The sequence below is a fragment of the Thermobia domestica genome, chromosome 15 (genome assembly GCF_964235325.1).
Source record: "Thermobia domestica chromosome 15, izTheDome1.hap1.1, whole genome shotgun sequence".
NCBI lineage: Eukaryota > Metazoa > Arthropoda > Insecta > Zygentoma > Lepismatidae > Thermobia > Thermobia domestica.
The window spans coordinates 29,063,401-29,079,954 of NC_137468.1; the positions used below are offsets into that span (position 1 = coordinate 29,063,401).

At 36.1% G+C, this 16,554-nt stretch overlaps 1 protein-coding gene across 1 annotated transcript; it reads left to right on the forward strand.

Moving 5' to 3' along the window:
- Positions 1–3,215: 3,215 nt before the first annotated feature.
- hry (bHLH transcriptional repressor hairy) lies at positions 3,216–15,404 on the forward strand. Its single transcript, XM_081741471.1, is given in 4 exon segments — positions 3,216–4,069; positions 10,620–10,715; positions 12,883–13,200; positions 13,202–15,404. Coding segments are annotated over 4 exon segments (936 nt in total). The 5' UTR covers positions 3,216–3,925; the 3' UTR covers positions 13,580–15,404.
- The last annotated feature ends 1,150 nt before the right edge of the window (positions 15,405–16,554 follow it).

The following is a 16,554-nucleotide window of genomic DNA, read 5'->3' on the forward strand; positions in this document are numbered from 1 at the left end:
ATAATAATAATAATAATAATAATAATAATAATAATAATAATAATAATAATAATAATAAACAATCTTCTCATATTATGTATGTAAACAAATCTACGGATAAATTTGAGTATGAAGCAGTGGCGGTTTTGAGGGAAGTGACATTCGTGGAACTTTTTCCCGTTTTAAACTAAGGGAAGTGTTCTACGATTAGATTAAAGTGATGTAACTTCTCTGAAGAGCCGCCCCTATGTTGAAGTTACACTTTTATTCTTCACCCATTTTAAAACCTAAACAACCCTAACAAACACATTTAGTTGGCCCAATGTAGGCGAATAGTCGGCATGTTGAAGTTGAGAAATACGTCAGGCCAACGTAGTTTAAATCGTACGTTGGCCAACCACTAATTTACCGACATCTACTCAACAATCGCACCCCCACTTGCAATTTTGCTTCTTTTGTGAGGGTTATGTTGTCAACTGATCAGTTAGATCAATTAATTCTACATTCGAGTACGACTCATTGCGGGTTCACAAAACTTTGTAAAAACTTTATCATTCAGATTAAAGCAAAGCGCCTGAAATGTCCATCAACCCGCTATACGTAGCTCCTCTACAGGTTGCCTTTCACAAGGGTATCAACCTAGTTGCAATACTAAATTAATAGGGTCAAAACGACGCCTAAAGTGTTCAATAGAAGAATAAAAACAAGCTTTTAGTTGAAAACTTGAATGAGAACGGGCAAATCTAGAGAAAATTTGGAATCGACCAGCGAAAACGACACGTTTCTAGCACTTGTGGGTTTCGAGATGTCATTGTTGAAAGGATTGGTCACAAGCATATACATTTTTCTAGCATTTTAAAATACCGGTATATTCACTGAGACTTTATTTTCTACCTCTTTAAGAAAATCGATAAATAAAATTGGGAAAGTAGTGAAGGCCTGAAAAGTTAGTAGCGACTTGTCTTTTACCTAATTTGTTGATACAGCGTTTGTTTATTCAGCTACCCTGACTGACTATCGTTCTTGTTTTTCGTGCAGCAAATCCGGGTTCGATTCTCGGCCTCAAATGCTGCAAAAGAATGTTCAATCCTTCAACGAACTACTAAGTATTTATCTTTTTTTCTTTTTTTTTTATAAAGAATTTTCTTTTAATAGAATGTGAGCTTTGAGATATTCTAAACGGAATTGTAAGAGGTGTAAAGAGGGTATTGCTTGATACTCTTCGATTTGCAAAGAACACTTTTTTGTATTCATTGTTAAAACGGAATAGTTTAATGATTTGATGGATCACAGATCACTCGGGTCACGACCTTTCTTTGAGTTCTCCCAGTCCCGGTGTCTCGCTACTTAATCGTGACAACCCGGAAGCTGCTGAAGTATCAATCAGCTTCGCAGTCTCACAGAAGAATTTTTATAGTAGATTAATGATTTCCATTACTCGATCTTTCATATTCACGTGATTGATTCCATAGTATAGAGTTCGGTTGCTTCTGGGACGAGACATAGATGTGAGTGACCCTGCCCTCCTCATCCCGCTATTTCAGTATCAACTTTCCTTTGTTGTTGTACGTAGTAGGAATTTATTAAAAGCAAGTTCCTTTATTATCTTATACATTTCTTTAGATTTTAAAGCAGACAGTCTCCTCCTTTTCGACTTTGTGGGCCCAGTTAAAAAGAAGGAAGAGGGGCAGAGCGAATTTTTTGTTGGTATGGTACTTTTTTTGTAATATACTCTAAACCATTTTCTGCTCAATTTTTATTTATTTTTCTAAGGAAAATTTACAAAATACAGTGTTTTGTGTTTACATATTCTACTTACCGTGTTTCTATCCTGTATTTGATTTTCTTTACCATTAGTTCTTTACACTCAGATTGGGTGACCCGAAAAAAGAATTCGTAATCCATCCCATAAAAGGAAATGGAATATTTTTCGCAGTAACATCGTTTCTGACAGAGAGGTGTTGGGGGGGGGGGGCAAGTTTGTCTAGCGACATAAGAGTTTCACATATGCTTCTCAAACTCAGTGGGGGTAGGGTGGCTCAATGGTAGAGGGCTTACCTCTGGTGCGTGGGGTCCTTGGTTCGATTCCCGGGGAAGTAAGTTTGTGTGATGGACATCATGTCCATGAGTTTTCTCGGATTTCCCCGTTTCCTCCCACATTCTCATTCCACTAACTATTCCATAATCATTCACTTGCTTTAATCATCGTCTTCAAACACCCTCCTGCACTCCATAAATGCCTTTAATTTTCCGAAGAAAATTTCGAATTTTTCACCCAACCTTCTGAATTCCATTGAACCAAATCAATTTGTTGAACGCAATTTCTTTAAGTTCTCAGTGCGTTGGTGTAATGGCTAGTGCGTTGCCGAGCGAAGTAGCTCAAGTGGTAGAGCGTTGGCTTCGCATTCGGGAGGTCGCGGGTTCGATTCCCACTGCCGACCATCCTGATTGGGGTTTTCAAGGGTTTCCCTCAATCCTACCAGGCAAATGCCGGGATGGTACCTACTAAAATAGGCCCTGGCCGATACCTTCCCAAATCCTTTCCATTGTTGTTATTGTTATATATCCAGTATAAGGCCTCAGAGCTGTATCTGGTAATTGTTAAATAAATAAATAAATAAATATTGCGCATGTCGTTGATGATCAAAATCTTGGGTTCGATTCCTAGTGGGAGAACATCACAATGGATACAATACAATGGATCACTGGCGTTCACAGAAGTTCCTTAACTGGGATTTAAACTCAAAATGTATATATAATATGGTAAATACTTATTTTTGCTTATCATTTTGTTCAAGGCGGGTTAAAACCCTGCAACTCCCTTGCGTATGCCACTGCAATGGATCATATTCCATTTCAAACTTAAATCTTAACCTTTTTGACAGAGAACGTAAATAGAAACCAATCAATTAAAGTATTTCTTGACACAGAAAGATCATAGTTCTCCGTATGATGCCAAAAAGCGCGTTGAAATCAATCAATAATTCCAAAGTTATTGTGGCATATTAGAGAAGCCAAATGCGGTCATTCCACGTAATGGGATATTGAAACGAGATCTTTTGTTTTATCATCAATTTTACTTTGTTGGTCTATCAGACGATAATGACAGGAAGAAGACAGTATGGCAACGCTGCACGGGATGCGGATGCTCTCACACAGTGTTGGAAGTCCCCGCAAGGGAACGAACGCACTGCTTTCCCACACTGAAAGCAAAAGGCAGGCAGGGAAGCGATGGCACGTGCACGCGTGATACTGGCCCCCTCTGGGGGAAGAGTGGAGGAATTAATACGTCGGAACGCGGCGGCATCACCAATCCAAACTCCCAGCGCGGGCGCATGCCGAAGCACACAGGATGAGCTGTGATTGGTGGACAGCGCCTGGGAACCGTCTGCCTCCGTATTTTCTCACGGGGTCTATGAGAGAAAGAGGAAAAAAAAAAAAGGTTGGCTCACCGCCAAGGAAGAGTTCCACAGAACAGCAGTTCTCACAGTAGACGCAGTCACAGGCCAGCAGCACTCTCGACTCACGTCCTGTTAGTTGAGAGAATTCATTTCTCCCCTTGGGCGGTGCGCGGTGCGGGGCGACGGAAGGGTAGTGGGGCGCTTCGAGAGAGGGGAGAAAAGATAGTGGAAAAAAGACGTGAGAGCAGTCACTCTTCAGCGAGCGCAGAACAAGCAGAAAAAGTAATCACGGTTTTGTGGCTGATCAGTGCGCCGCGCTGCGGCTTAGAACGTGAACTGAGGAAGTGTATCATTTGAATGCTACGCTTATAGGCCTATTACTTTTTTTTCACGTAAAACTTTCAATTTACTGGCGTAACTTTATTTTTGTTTTTTACAATTTCTTGTGGAGTGTGCTATAGAAACGCAAAAGTGGCTTGTTTTATTTTATTAGAATTCAACGAAGAAGTGATAGAATAAAAAAAAAAGAACAATATTTGTGCGAAATGGTAACCGGTGGGAATAGCAGCGGACTTACCGATGCTGTGGGGAACACCAGCCCCAGCAACCGGGGTTGCGTTGGACCGACAAGTGGCTATCCTCCTCCGCCAGTTGAAGCCCCGGTGCGGCGTAGCAATGAGAATAGACGAGTAAGTATGTTTATTTATTTATTTAGTATCATACTAACATTTTTGGTAGCAGTTATTTTTAATAACAGTAAAGAAAGAAATTATTACATTTACTATTTTTTTTAAAAATCGTGCTCCAATGATATAGTAGTATTCTGTTCAGTTAATTACAGTAAAATGATTTTTCTGTTCCATGCTGGATAAATTTGTATTTTGCTGTTGAGACACTTCATTAGTTGCGAGGTATATGGCCCGAATATCGACTGATATTTCTATTTTACTAGACCAGGATTTTTAATATCTCCATAAATTGCTTAGTGATTACTGGATGACCAGTGCCTGTGTCAGGAATTGAACCTACAGTCTCGCGATGTAACACAGATTCAGAATCTTTTATTTATTTATTGTTGAAAAAATAATTGAACCATATCTGTTGTTTGTCAATAGTTGTCCTGCATAAGATTATTTATTTATTTATTTATTTTTTAATGCAGAAGAAAATTTATAAATGAACTTGAAATATTCGATTAATGGAAAAAATATCCAATTTAGGTCTTTAACTTTTAAATGTTGAAAGCATCCGTTCAGCTAAATGGGAAATATTCAGTACAATAAATCAGCAGCTGTTTGTATTACGCACATAGTAAACTGCAAGAATTTTTCCTGTTTTTACTTTTTAAGAAAAATACGTTCTATGCAATATTGATGTGTGTTCTAAATTAAGTTTATGTTATTAAAATACTAAGAGCATATTTATTTATTTTTAATATTTTGTGTATTTATGTTAAAATTTAGTTCATTTTAAAAAATATATTCCAATCTATTGATAAGTAAAATAAATAATTTACAACATCGTAACTGAGGTGATGAGTACATAGATTGTTTTTCTGTTTTTGTTTAATAAAATACGTTGTGAAGCTAAGATTCGACAATTGTGTCCTATATGTTGAAGGTGAGACGAATGATTTTTTAAAAAAGCAATCAAAATATAGGAAAAATGTATGCATGCTTGCATCAAGTGACGAGTACAGAGGGGCAAGGGACGGATTCTCCTGGTGACAAGATTCGACCCAACTGTTCCCCAAACATATTGTAACGTAATCAGGTAATATAACATTTATTATTTTCGATGCACAAAAAAGAAGCTACGCCCCCCCCCCAAAGTATCTTCCCCTTTTCCTCAATAAATTGAAACTTAATGGTCACTGCTTACATGTTGTTCACTATAAACAATGCATACACAGTCCAGGGATCATAATGTTTGTGGGAGTTCAGTGTTCCTGTACAGCACCTAAGCTATATGAAACGTGGTCCTACACAGTCAAAATCCGAACCATTATAATTTGTTTAATCCTGTGCCGAGAATTGAACCCGGAACCTCATGCATTAACGCTGTCCACGAGCCATGTTTGAAACGAAACGCCTCAGCACGAATATTATCCATCTAATCGCGAAGTAAGAGGATGGAGGCTGACAAGGAAACTACATCAAATTGAGTTGAATTGATTTACATATTAGGCTATGTCTCTAGGTACGCCACTGTACACCACCGTGATTTTTTACAAGTGTTGCTCTATGGGCAGTGTTCCCAGGTACAGTCACTAGGTAGATGCAAGAAAGCCGATAGATTTGTCGTTGAAACAAGAAATTAATGAACAAACACATGTTAAACAGTTTTGTTACAAGTAATAAGGTTCTCACCTCTTTAGACCGCGAGAAAATTAAAAATTCTTCCAACATCTTTCGCTCTTTGTAGCACTTGAAGTAGAGGGTTGGGATGATACAGGGGTGTACACAGCCGTCGCTCCAATTAATTTAATTAATTCTTGTGTAACTTTGAAGGTATTAAAAAGTTTAAGACCAAATGATTTTAAGGAATGGTGTACTTTTAAAAGCGTAGGCAGCCCAAGCCTATTAGGCGATTTGTATTTCACTATGTTCTCACCACTAAATACTCGTTGAACTTGGGCGTTTGAGTGTGGGAAAAATTAAACTGTGAAAGCTAAATTTCACAAATCGCCTAATGAATTTATGTGCCCAGTATCATGGTAATTTGGTTACCGATACTTCTATCCAAAATGACACACTATTTTATGTCCTCCCAGTGTAAATTGCCGATAAAATGATGAATCTTGTCAATTTATTATTTTGAAAATGACAATATTGTATTTTTGCCATCAAAATCACATTTTGTTTTTTATGAAGTCTCCAGATTTGTGGGTAGGCGATATTTTCTTTAAATTTTGTAGCTAAACACTATGAAAAGTCATTAGATCTAGTGATATGATTTTGAGTTTAGCGTCCTTTTCAGCACCGAGACTGTATGAGATGTGGACCTAAAGCGTAACGTGGTATTCAAACCACGTGAACTCTTATCGTCGGGAGTCGAACATGAGTCTCCTAAGCCAAAGGTGCATACGCTAACCGCTTAGCCACGTGTGAGCTCTAGATCCAATGACAAAGTTGCTAAACTGGAAACACTGTCTCCAGGCATTTCATGTTTTCTTGAGGCTCGAGTAAAAGTGTTCCGTTTTGTAAAAGGATACATGGCTAGATACAGGACTTGTAAATATCCCTTAGCTTACAATATACAAGCTAAGGAAGGAAAACATATATCATGTCCTAATTCCTGTATACATTAAGAATTTTCTTTCTACTTTAGGTGGTAGAGATAAATTTACATTTTTATTAACGATATTACTTTTTTAAGGGGCGCCAGTGAATATACTGAAAGCAGTTTCCTGTCCCAAAAATTGGTGCAGACTGGTTTCAGAACAGGAGCGTCATTTAGGGGGGGGCAGGAGGGGGTAATTCCCCCCAAGAGTTTGAGGAACTCAAATACTTTAATCAATTGTATACTAATATACTAGTACAAAACATGAAAGTCTTATGTCGGTGGTGCTCTTGCCGCCCTCTCCCCCCCAAGCGAAGTCTGAAATGACGCCCCTGTTTCAGAATGAAATGAATATGGAAATATTGTTTTATGTTTAGCCGAAGCTGTCTGTCTTCCTTTTCCAGCTTCTTACATTTTGGGTACAGTAAAGGTTAAACTCAACTTAGTGTATGGCCTCGGTAGGCTATCTACGATGATCATGAGCGGTATTAGAATTTGGTTCTGGGGTGACGACGAGTATTTGTGATTGATCCAATCGATAAAAATTTGAACTAAACCCACTTTGACTGAGAAATTATATATAATAAAAGAGTAAAGTCTTATTATTTTTAGTGCACTATAGTTTACATTAGTCACAATAATGTACGGTGAAAGTAAGTTTCGACAATTATTTCTCAAACTTATCCGCATATTGTATCAGGGGCGGATCCAGGACCGACTTCTTGGGAAGCGGGAGGTTGTCATACTGCTACTTTTAAGGGCTCCAAACTTTGGGATGGGTTTTATTTATATAGGTTATATAAAATAAGAAAGATTGCTCTTCGGGGGAGGCAATCGCCCCCCCAGGATCCGCCCCTGTATTGTATAGTGTAAATGCATTCAAAATTTAAGGTTGCTTGGGGCACTGTTTCATGGATTATTTTGATCTATTATGGAACCATCTTAGGGAGTGAGAGAAAACTTGAAAAGTCTTGAATGGCAATATTATACGTAATGTTAGTAACTTTTAAAATAAATTTCTTAATAATAATTGAAACAACACAATAATTAGCTCAAAGTAAGACCTTATGAAATGAGCTACTGAAAAATCACATCTTGAAGAAGTAGCAATTTGTAACATCCGGTCTAGTTTCTTATAATTCCATTCACGTGTGGACTTAATTCCATTTCGTCTTATTCTTCACACGTGACAGTCAAATGGTGGTGAATGTCATCAGGTTACGTAAACGTAAAGTTCCCCTGCTTTTTATTATCTGTCGTACGCCACATAATGTATAAAATCTGTACAAAATAAAAAAGTCCTATTGTGCAACATCCTGCTTCTGACAACTGTTGCGACTTGTAGTTGACTCAGAGAGGGGGGACAATCGGATTTTTAAAAGAGAACAACGCAATGATATAATGAAGTTATTAGTCATATATATTGCTTTTCTTTTTGAGTAATTTAATAGTCATGTACTTAATTACTGTTGCAGTTGACAGTACGGTTTCATGGCTGAAAAGTGTTCTGTATTCACCATTCATTCATTCGTATTCGTATGTTTGGTTTGTACTTAACGTTTTCTTGTCACGAGAGTTTCGAAATACAAAACAAAAACTCTTTCGAAAAAAAACTATTAGAGATATTGTTATCTAGTGAAAAGGGCCTTTAATATGGTTATCGAAGTCTCATCAACATATGACCATTTACCCTTGTGCACGTGTAAAACATTTATTAAAAATACTAAAGCTTTCTTTCTGTGATACAGCCGAGAACAGAAATAAAATACTTACCTCATAAATGGGAGTAAAAGCTACGTATCAGTTGATACAAAACAGTAGCGTACGTAGAATTTCATCAAGGGGCGTAATGCCAGATTTAATTTCTTGGTGGGAGGTAAGTGGACAGACTTTTGAGGAGGCAGCTTTTTTTTTTTTTTTTTTTTTTTTTTTGTATACTTGAAACATTTTATATTATTTGATCTACATTCCAATATAATATATCTAGCGAGTTCCCTCGTGGCTAAGCGGTTAGCGTACGCGTTCTTAGCGTGGGAGACCCGGGTTCAATTCCCGGCGGGAGCTCATGTAGTTCAGAACCACGTTAAGCTGTAGGTCCATCTCTCATGTATCTTCGCTGCTGAAAGGGATACTAAACTCAAAATCAGTCAAACATATTTCGGGTTGCAGTCAGTGGGAGAGGGGGGTTGATGGTGAACAATTTCACATGGGCGCCCCCTTGCTCCCTCTAGCGTCGTAACTGAATTCAAAATTCCTCATTTTATATCCTTTCAGGGCGGGATTCCCAACCGTTCTGTCGCACAGTTCCATATGTGTCGAGAAATTTCAGAATTTTAAAAATCGCTAAGCATTTTGAGAGAGACTGTTCCAGTCAATACCTTCATTGGCAGAAACAATGCTCAGAACTAAACTACATAGAATCACTACTTTAGAGAAACATAATTCATAGATTTACACTATTATGATATTTGTTTATTATTAATTTAAAAAAAATGAAAACGGGTGTCGTGATATCATGAACATACAGTAAACTGTGTTATCAATCAAAAAAGGTTGGGAACCACTGCATTAGGGTTTTGCACTTTGTCACGACGAGTTGAATCCGGAACCAGGTGGGGCCCGCGGTAGCTCAGTGCGTTCACCCAGTTCGCACTAAGTTGGTTTTCTGATAGAGAAACACCACCAGGTCCTCCGGTTTCCTCCCATTTACTTCCATTCGCCATTTCATTCATTTTCATCACCTGTCTTTCCCTATCCTACATGACAAAACCATGGGCCGAAAAACTGTACCTTCGTATATCGTCATGGGACGACCTATAATCAAAATAACATAAAAAGCTAGCTTGAGGTAGTTTACAAAACCGTTTTCCTGTAAGGCAATCACGAATGACAGACCACGTAAATTTCAGTGTGGCAAAAATAAATAAATTAAGAAGATAGAAAGCATCCCTTCCTCCGTTAATACGGAATTTTTTAAGATTGCTCTGACACATGTCAGCTTATTTTTAAAGAGGATTTTATATACGGACGTTCATCTTCCCAACTTAAAGGCTCATAAGATATTCAATTCTTCGCATATATATATATATATATATATATATATATATATATATATATATATATATATATATATATATATATATATATATATATATAATTATTATTATTATTCACTACTCTTTGGATACCGGTACGTGTTTTAATCGAAGTGACATAATGAAAACCGCTTGAGGTAAGACGGTTCAACCGTTCTCCCGTAATATAATCCAAAACAAGATCAACTTCATTTTTATATATTAGATTACGTAAATAAGTATGGGAAACCGTTCAATACTACATAAAATTATTACCAGAGTAGATGAGCATCTGACTCGATTTACAACATGGTTTATCAGCTTTTACTGTCATGATCAGCGGCGCAAATCTGTCTTCAGGATTGAGGGGGGGGGGGGGGTAAGATGGGTAAGACGGTTTCCATAATCATCTCTTTTTTTTCTTTTTTCTTTTTTACGAAATGTGGTGTTCAAAATATGTATGGTTGAAAAACAATGCTGTAAAGGATCAGGGAAGCAGAGTTGTCTTCAACATTAGGAGGCGGGCAGATTTGAGGCTTATTCTGGGGGAACATTAATTTCATCTCACTTTCCTTTGTGGCAGTCGCACTCAAATTATCACATACCTCCTCCGAAACACACTTCAAATCGGATTATTGGGGGGGGGGGAACAGTCCCCCTAGTTCCAAGATTAGGGGATACATGTCCCCCTTCATTCCCCTGAGGTTTGCGCCAATGGTCATGATCTGTCTCATATTTCCATATTTACAACAATCATATTAATAGTTATAATGTTTATCGTATTGTGTCAACTGATGGCCTATAAGGGTTTCGTTTTATTTGTTTATTTTGATTCATAAAACAGCTACTAATGATGTTAATTTACATTCTTCTCTACTTGCAGAGTAACAAACCAATCATGGAGAAACGAAGACGGGCAAGGATAAATAACTGTTTGAATGAACTCAAGACTCTCATATTGGATGCAATGAAAAAAGATGTAAGTATTCAAAAAAAAAAAAAAAAAAAAAACGTGATTTTGATTCAATAGTTCAAGTATACACAATTATCCATTGGGACACAAAAGTCAGTTTTCGTAATAATCAAAAGTTCGTTTTATTCTTGTGTAATAAAATTGTTGGGAAAATTGGTAATGAATTTAATTTTAAACAGGAAGTTTCGGAAAACCAAAAATGGATCAAGAGATTGCAATTATGGTCAATAATTAATCTTTGGATCAGGAGTCATAAAATTTTTGAACGGCCCCTAAATCGAGTTTTTCGTATTTTCTACGGAATAAGCACATCATAGTGATGGGTACATTATATGTAGTTCTCCAGATATAAGGCCTAGAAGATTTTTTTTATTGAAATATATTTGACCTTTTGATTAAAAAAAAACTTCCATGCTTACGAAAAACGTTTATTTAATTTTATTTTAAATATTAGTAAAATATATTTTACTAACTACATACACTATATTTTTAAGTACGGTGACGATTTCCAGGGGTTGCCTGGGGAGAATTTCCCCCCGGAGCTACGAAATTTCAGCTGGGATCATATTTCCTATTATCCTCAATGTGGAATCCCATTACTTCCCTATTACTACTTTCAACCCCCATTGCATTGAAATGCCCCCGGAAGAAATCAGAAATCATCATTATCCCTAACAGTCACCATTTAGCCTATATATTAGAATAGAGTAGATCATTAAAAAATATAGTGTCATACTTTAGTTCTGTAGCTTATAACGTGTCATTAATGTAATGAGTGTTTTAAATGAAAATACTACTTTTCGTGATTATTTAGTGCGTAACTTCCTTTTCAAATAAAAATCTTTGGTTTAATAGTCCATTCGTATACCCTTTAAACTAAAGACTACTTATATGTTTGATGAAACAGAGAATGATTATAAAAGCTATTTATGGAATGAAAAAGTGGGAGGAAGCGATAGAACTCACGCACACGCTACAAACTACCATTTCTGGAGATTATACCTGGGACCCCTTGCACTAGAGATGAGAACACTTTATCACTGAGGTATCATGTCTTCACAACTTTATTATTATTATTATTATTATTATTATTATTATTATTATTATTATTATTATTATTATTATTATTATTATTATTATTATTGGATGTACACACTTAAGTTGTTAGACAAAAACTGAAACATTCTTTATGCTGGAACGTTCTTACATGAGAAGGTAAATCCAAATTTTACTGTAGAGCAATACCACAGTGGCTTTCTTTTTTGTGTAAAAATTAAACACGTACGCGTCTCTGTTTCCTGGTTTCTGCTTCGATCCCAGCCTATGTGGATTTGTAATGGACATGTGTATGAGTTCTCTTATGGTTCTCGTTTCCTTCCTCATTCTCATTCCACCAATTATGTTATAATCATCCAGTTTCACTAAAAATCCGTCTCCTTTTAGCCTAAAGGACATAAACGTTGGACGTTAAGTTAAAATATTTCGTTTTTATTTTTTAATATGATTATTATTTAAAGCAACGGCGCTATTTGGGGCTTCAGGGGAGGGCAATTACTCTCTCTTGAGCTGGCGAATAATATGCATTGTAATCAATAATACAATAACATACTAACGGAAAACGAAAAATTCTATTTCTATCGAAGAATCTCACCCTCCCCTTTTCAAAGCCCCATCCCAGACAGTCCCAGACTTTGTAATCATCTTATGGATATATTTATCGAGAATATTTCCTTACATTTTAATAATGTATCAGTAAACAACAATAAATATATGATAATAATTGTTCAAAACTTCCACATACTCATGATTTATGTATTGATTTCTTAGGATATTTATCGTTTATTCAAGTAATAAAGCATGGCAAGTTAAGTGTGTTCTCTTGGATGTAGTAACAGGATATTTATTAACACTCAGACACGCGAATAATTAATAAAATAAATAATAGTGATGAAGTTTGCCTGGTGAAACAGGAAAAGTTTTAGTCAGGATGATTGATTACTGCGATCGAATCTTGACTTTCAATTGCAAAGCAAAATCTATTGCTTCCAGCCTATGTTTGTTCTAGCGGTGTTCCAATTCGTTTCTAATATGCTGATTTTCTTTGAAGTAATATTTATGTTGTGTGAGAAGACATTGCGTACGTTTCTTATGTTTATATTTCTTCTTGTTACAGCCTGCCCGTCACTCGAAGCTTGAGAAAGCAGACATTCTTGAGATGACAGTGAGACACTTGCAGACACTGCAGCGACAACAGGTGGCGATGGCGGTTGCAGCTGATCCTAATGTAATCAACAAGTACCGAGCAGGGTTTAACGAGTGTGCCAATGAGGTTGGTCGGTTTTTGGGACGTGTTGACGGCTTAGATGCATCTGTGAAACGACGACTTCTATCTCATTTATCTAACTGCCTCAGCGGAACGAATGGTGCCGCTGTTGTTCCTCCTACAGCGCCTCCTCAACCTCAGCAACCACAACTCCAAGTTCAGGTGCCCTACTGTGAATGTCATGAGTTCGAATCCTGGAACTGTTGTCAACGTACCCCATTCGTTTGATGGATTTCAGTTAGTGCCTACGCGGTTACCAAATGGTGACATTGCCTTTATATTACCATCTTCATCATCTTCACAAGTAATCCAATCTCAACAACAACCAACACCAAACCAACTTCCAGCATTGTTGTTCATCAGCAAAATGGATCCTCTTTGCAACATAGAATGTCCCCATCGACGTCATCATCTTCTTCGTCAGCGTCTCCGGTATTCTTTTGACCGGTGTTTCCCATTATCGGTAAATACCACCTCTTCATCTAGAGACTTTTCCTCACCCCATAGTGCTACGACCCCCTACTTCTTTGAGCCCTGTGTGCAGTGATGTCTCCGAACCATTACAAAGACCACCAAGTCCTGCTGTTCAGAAGCCGTTGTCTTTGGTAATTCGGCGGCCATCTTGTGTAGATTCACCACCTGCTTTGACTGACAAACCATGGAGGCCTTGGTAAATTAACTGTCTGTTGAAATAGTGTAAAACATTTCAAAAGAAAGGGTTCCATATAAACATTGTTCTACCTTACAATTTGTACCTACGTAGTAACTTAAAGAAAAAAAACATAGTTCCTAATATATCAGGAGAAAACCTTTTAAAATTAAACTGAGCTCCCCTGTCACAAAACCCTGGAGGGCTTAAGCCAAATAAAAGTATGTGCTAGCCAGTAAGAAGTTATTAAAAAAAAGTACCCATAGAATAGCTTTAAAGTAAACTAATAAATTGCTTCCAGGTCTTGTCTTACAGGCCAGAAATTTGATTATATGAATGAACTTATCAGCACCATAGTTAATTTCGTACTTTCTTAATTACTACTAAAAATTGCTTATTTTTCAAAATTTTCAAACTATTGTTATTATTTATTTACTAAAAGTAAGGAAAAGTGTGTGGACAACATTTTCGGCTCCTGAGGGAAGTCATATCAATGAAAAAAAAAGTAATTTTATCGCCAGAAGTGAAAGGAAGAAAACCTACCTAATGCTTACTAATTCTTTTATTACACCTTCCTAAAGTTTCAAAGCTTTCTTCCCCTAACTTATAATGATTAGATTTGTTTTCCTTCAAGAGCCGCCAGTGTTAGAGAGTATAGCAAAATATATATATATATATATATATATATATATATATATATATATATATATATATATATATATATATATATATATATATATAATCCCTTGTTTCTACTCTTAATGACAAACATTCTAAGAATTGCATCACCTTTCTAAAGCTGTTTGTGATAATTTGAAAAAAATACGAGAAAAATTAATTAGAAAATATAAAAATAACTGGAGACATATACAGGTAACAGCTGAGCAGTTTAACCTGACATTTGATGGTGATTCAAGTACATTACAGCTCAAACTCGTAGTGCCTTAGGAAATACAATTGTCAGTGACGTATTTAAGAGGGGCTTAAGTCCCTCTCCCCGAAATTTCATGTTCATTCAATAAACTATTTTAAAGTAAATGAATTATCTTGCAGAATTTTCACATTTCCAGGAATAAAGTTAGCAAAGCTCCCCCCCCCCCGAAACAAAATCGTAAATACGCCACTGACAATTGTAATTGTGTTTTTATACTTTTATAATATTAAATCGATTGTGAAAGAGAAGATTAATGTGATATTGTTTCATTATATTTTTATGGATTACATCAATTTTTTACACATGGTTTTCACACTCATTATTGTTATAACACTGGTATTCGTGACTTTATAGGCTATATCAATTTGAAATTTATGTGTTTAGTTACAAACGTTGTTAGTGTTTCTGCCTGCTACCTGTTAACCAACTTTTTTTTCTTCATATTTAAATTAGATTTCGTGTAGTACTCAATTTTTCCATGTTGTATTGAAGCATGATTGTTTAAATTTAAATATAATTCATTATCTCAAGAGAAATGGGACCAACTTGTATTATTGTTTATTATTATTATTATTATCATGTATATAAATTGTTAATATTTTGTATAAGCATTCCTGTGATGTAAATATTTTAAGTGCCTTTGAACGACAAGATCACAGCTGTCTTCCATATTGTTGTATAAATAAATAATGTTAAAATATTTTATTTGTTAAGTTACAGAAAAAAAATCTTATTTATATTTGCAGAGAAAGAAAAATGTTAATAAATATTTCAAATAGTTAAAAAAAAGTTGTTTTGTTTCAAACAATTTAATTAGTGATAGAGGTATGCAATTCAAGCAGCGATCCTGTTGTGTAAAAACCTGTTAGTCAGAAGGAAAGTTTTTTTTCTGGCCGTCGAAGTGCATAAAATGGATAATAACAATGGGGTACTACATCCATTGTTTTGTATACATGGTGGCCCAAAAGTAGGTATATAGTCCCGTACTGATCAACTCATTACTTTTTATATCATTTCTTATTGTTATTCATCAAGTAGACTTAGTTTCTTTCTTATTTGTTCTTAATATATTTTTACTTATATCATAAGCTCGGAAGAGCCGAAGAAAATAAACCTATAAGCTAGAATGTTATACTTGATCAATGCAGGGGTGTATACCTACTTTTGGGCCATGGAAGATTCCTTTTCCCTGCGATTCAAAAAAGTGTTCTACATGACTTAAATGATATGTTACTTCTGGTGTTGCGAGTGTGGTGTTCTTTGGTGATCAGTATTTATTTCTTCCAGACTTATTATTATTATTATTATTATTATTATTATTTTTATTTTTATTATTATTATTTGCCGAGGGGCACTGTGCCCCTGGAGCTCTGAGAGTTAACCCAGAAGAAACTAAAATAATACCTCTATAAAATAATAATAAAAAGAATAGTACCCTGTGCAAATAATGTATGCCTCTCTGAGAACTAAGTGTGCCCTCCCCCGGAACATTTTTTTTTTAAAGAAAAACTGTTGGTGATAGGTTGTATGTTGTGTTATTCTTAAAATCATGTATTTTTTAATCCATGGACGAACGGGAAAATGACGAAAAACAACTGGAAGCTTTTGAAATGTGGACACCCGGAGAAGATTGAGCAAACAGAATTAGCTGAATCGAGAGGAAAACGTATGAGAGGGCATTAGAAATGGTGAGAGAGAAAATAACAATTTTAGATATTAAGAAGAGGAAGAGAAACTGGTTGGGACATTGGCTAATAAGGAATTGTGACAATGAGGGATGTGCTAGCGGGTATGGTAGCAGAAAAGAGAGGGAGAGGGCAAAGGAGACTACAATTAATGGAGGATATCAAAATAGAAAAAGAAAATACGTGAAGACAAAGAGATTACTGGAAGATCGTGGAGCATGGGAGCTTCTCAGTTGCGGCAAGTGACTAGCCAA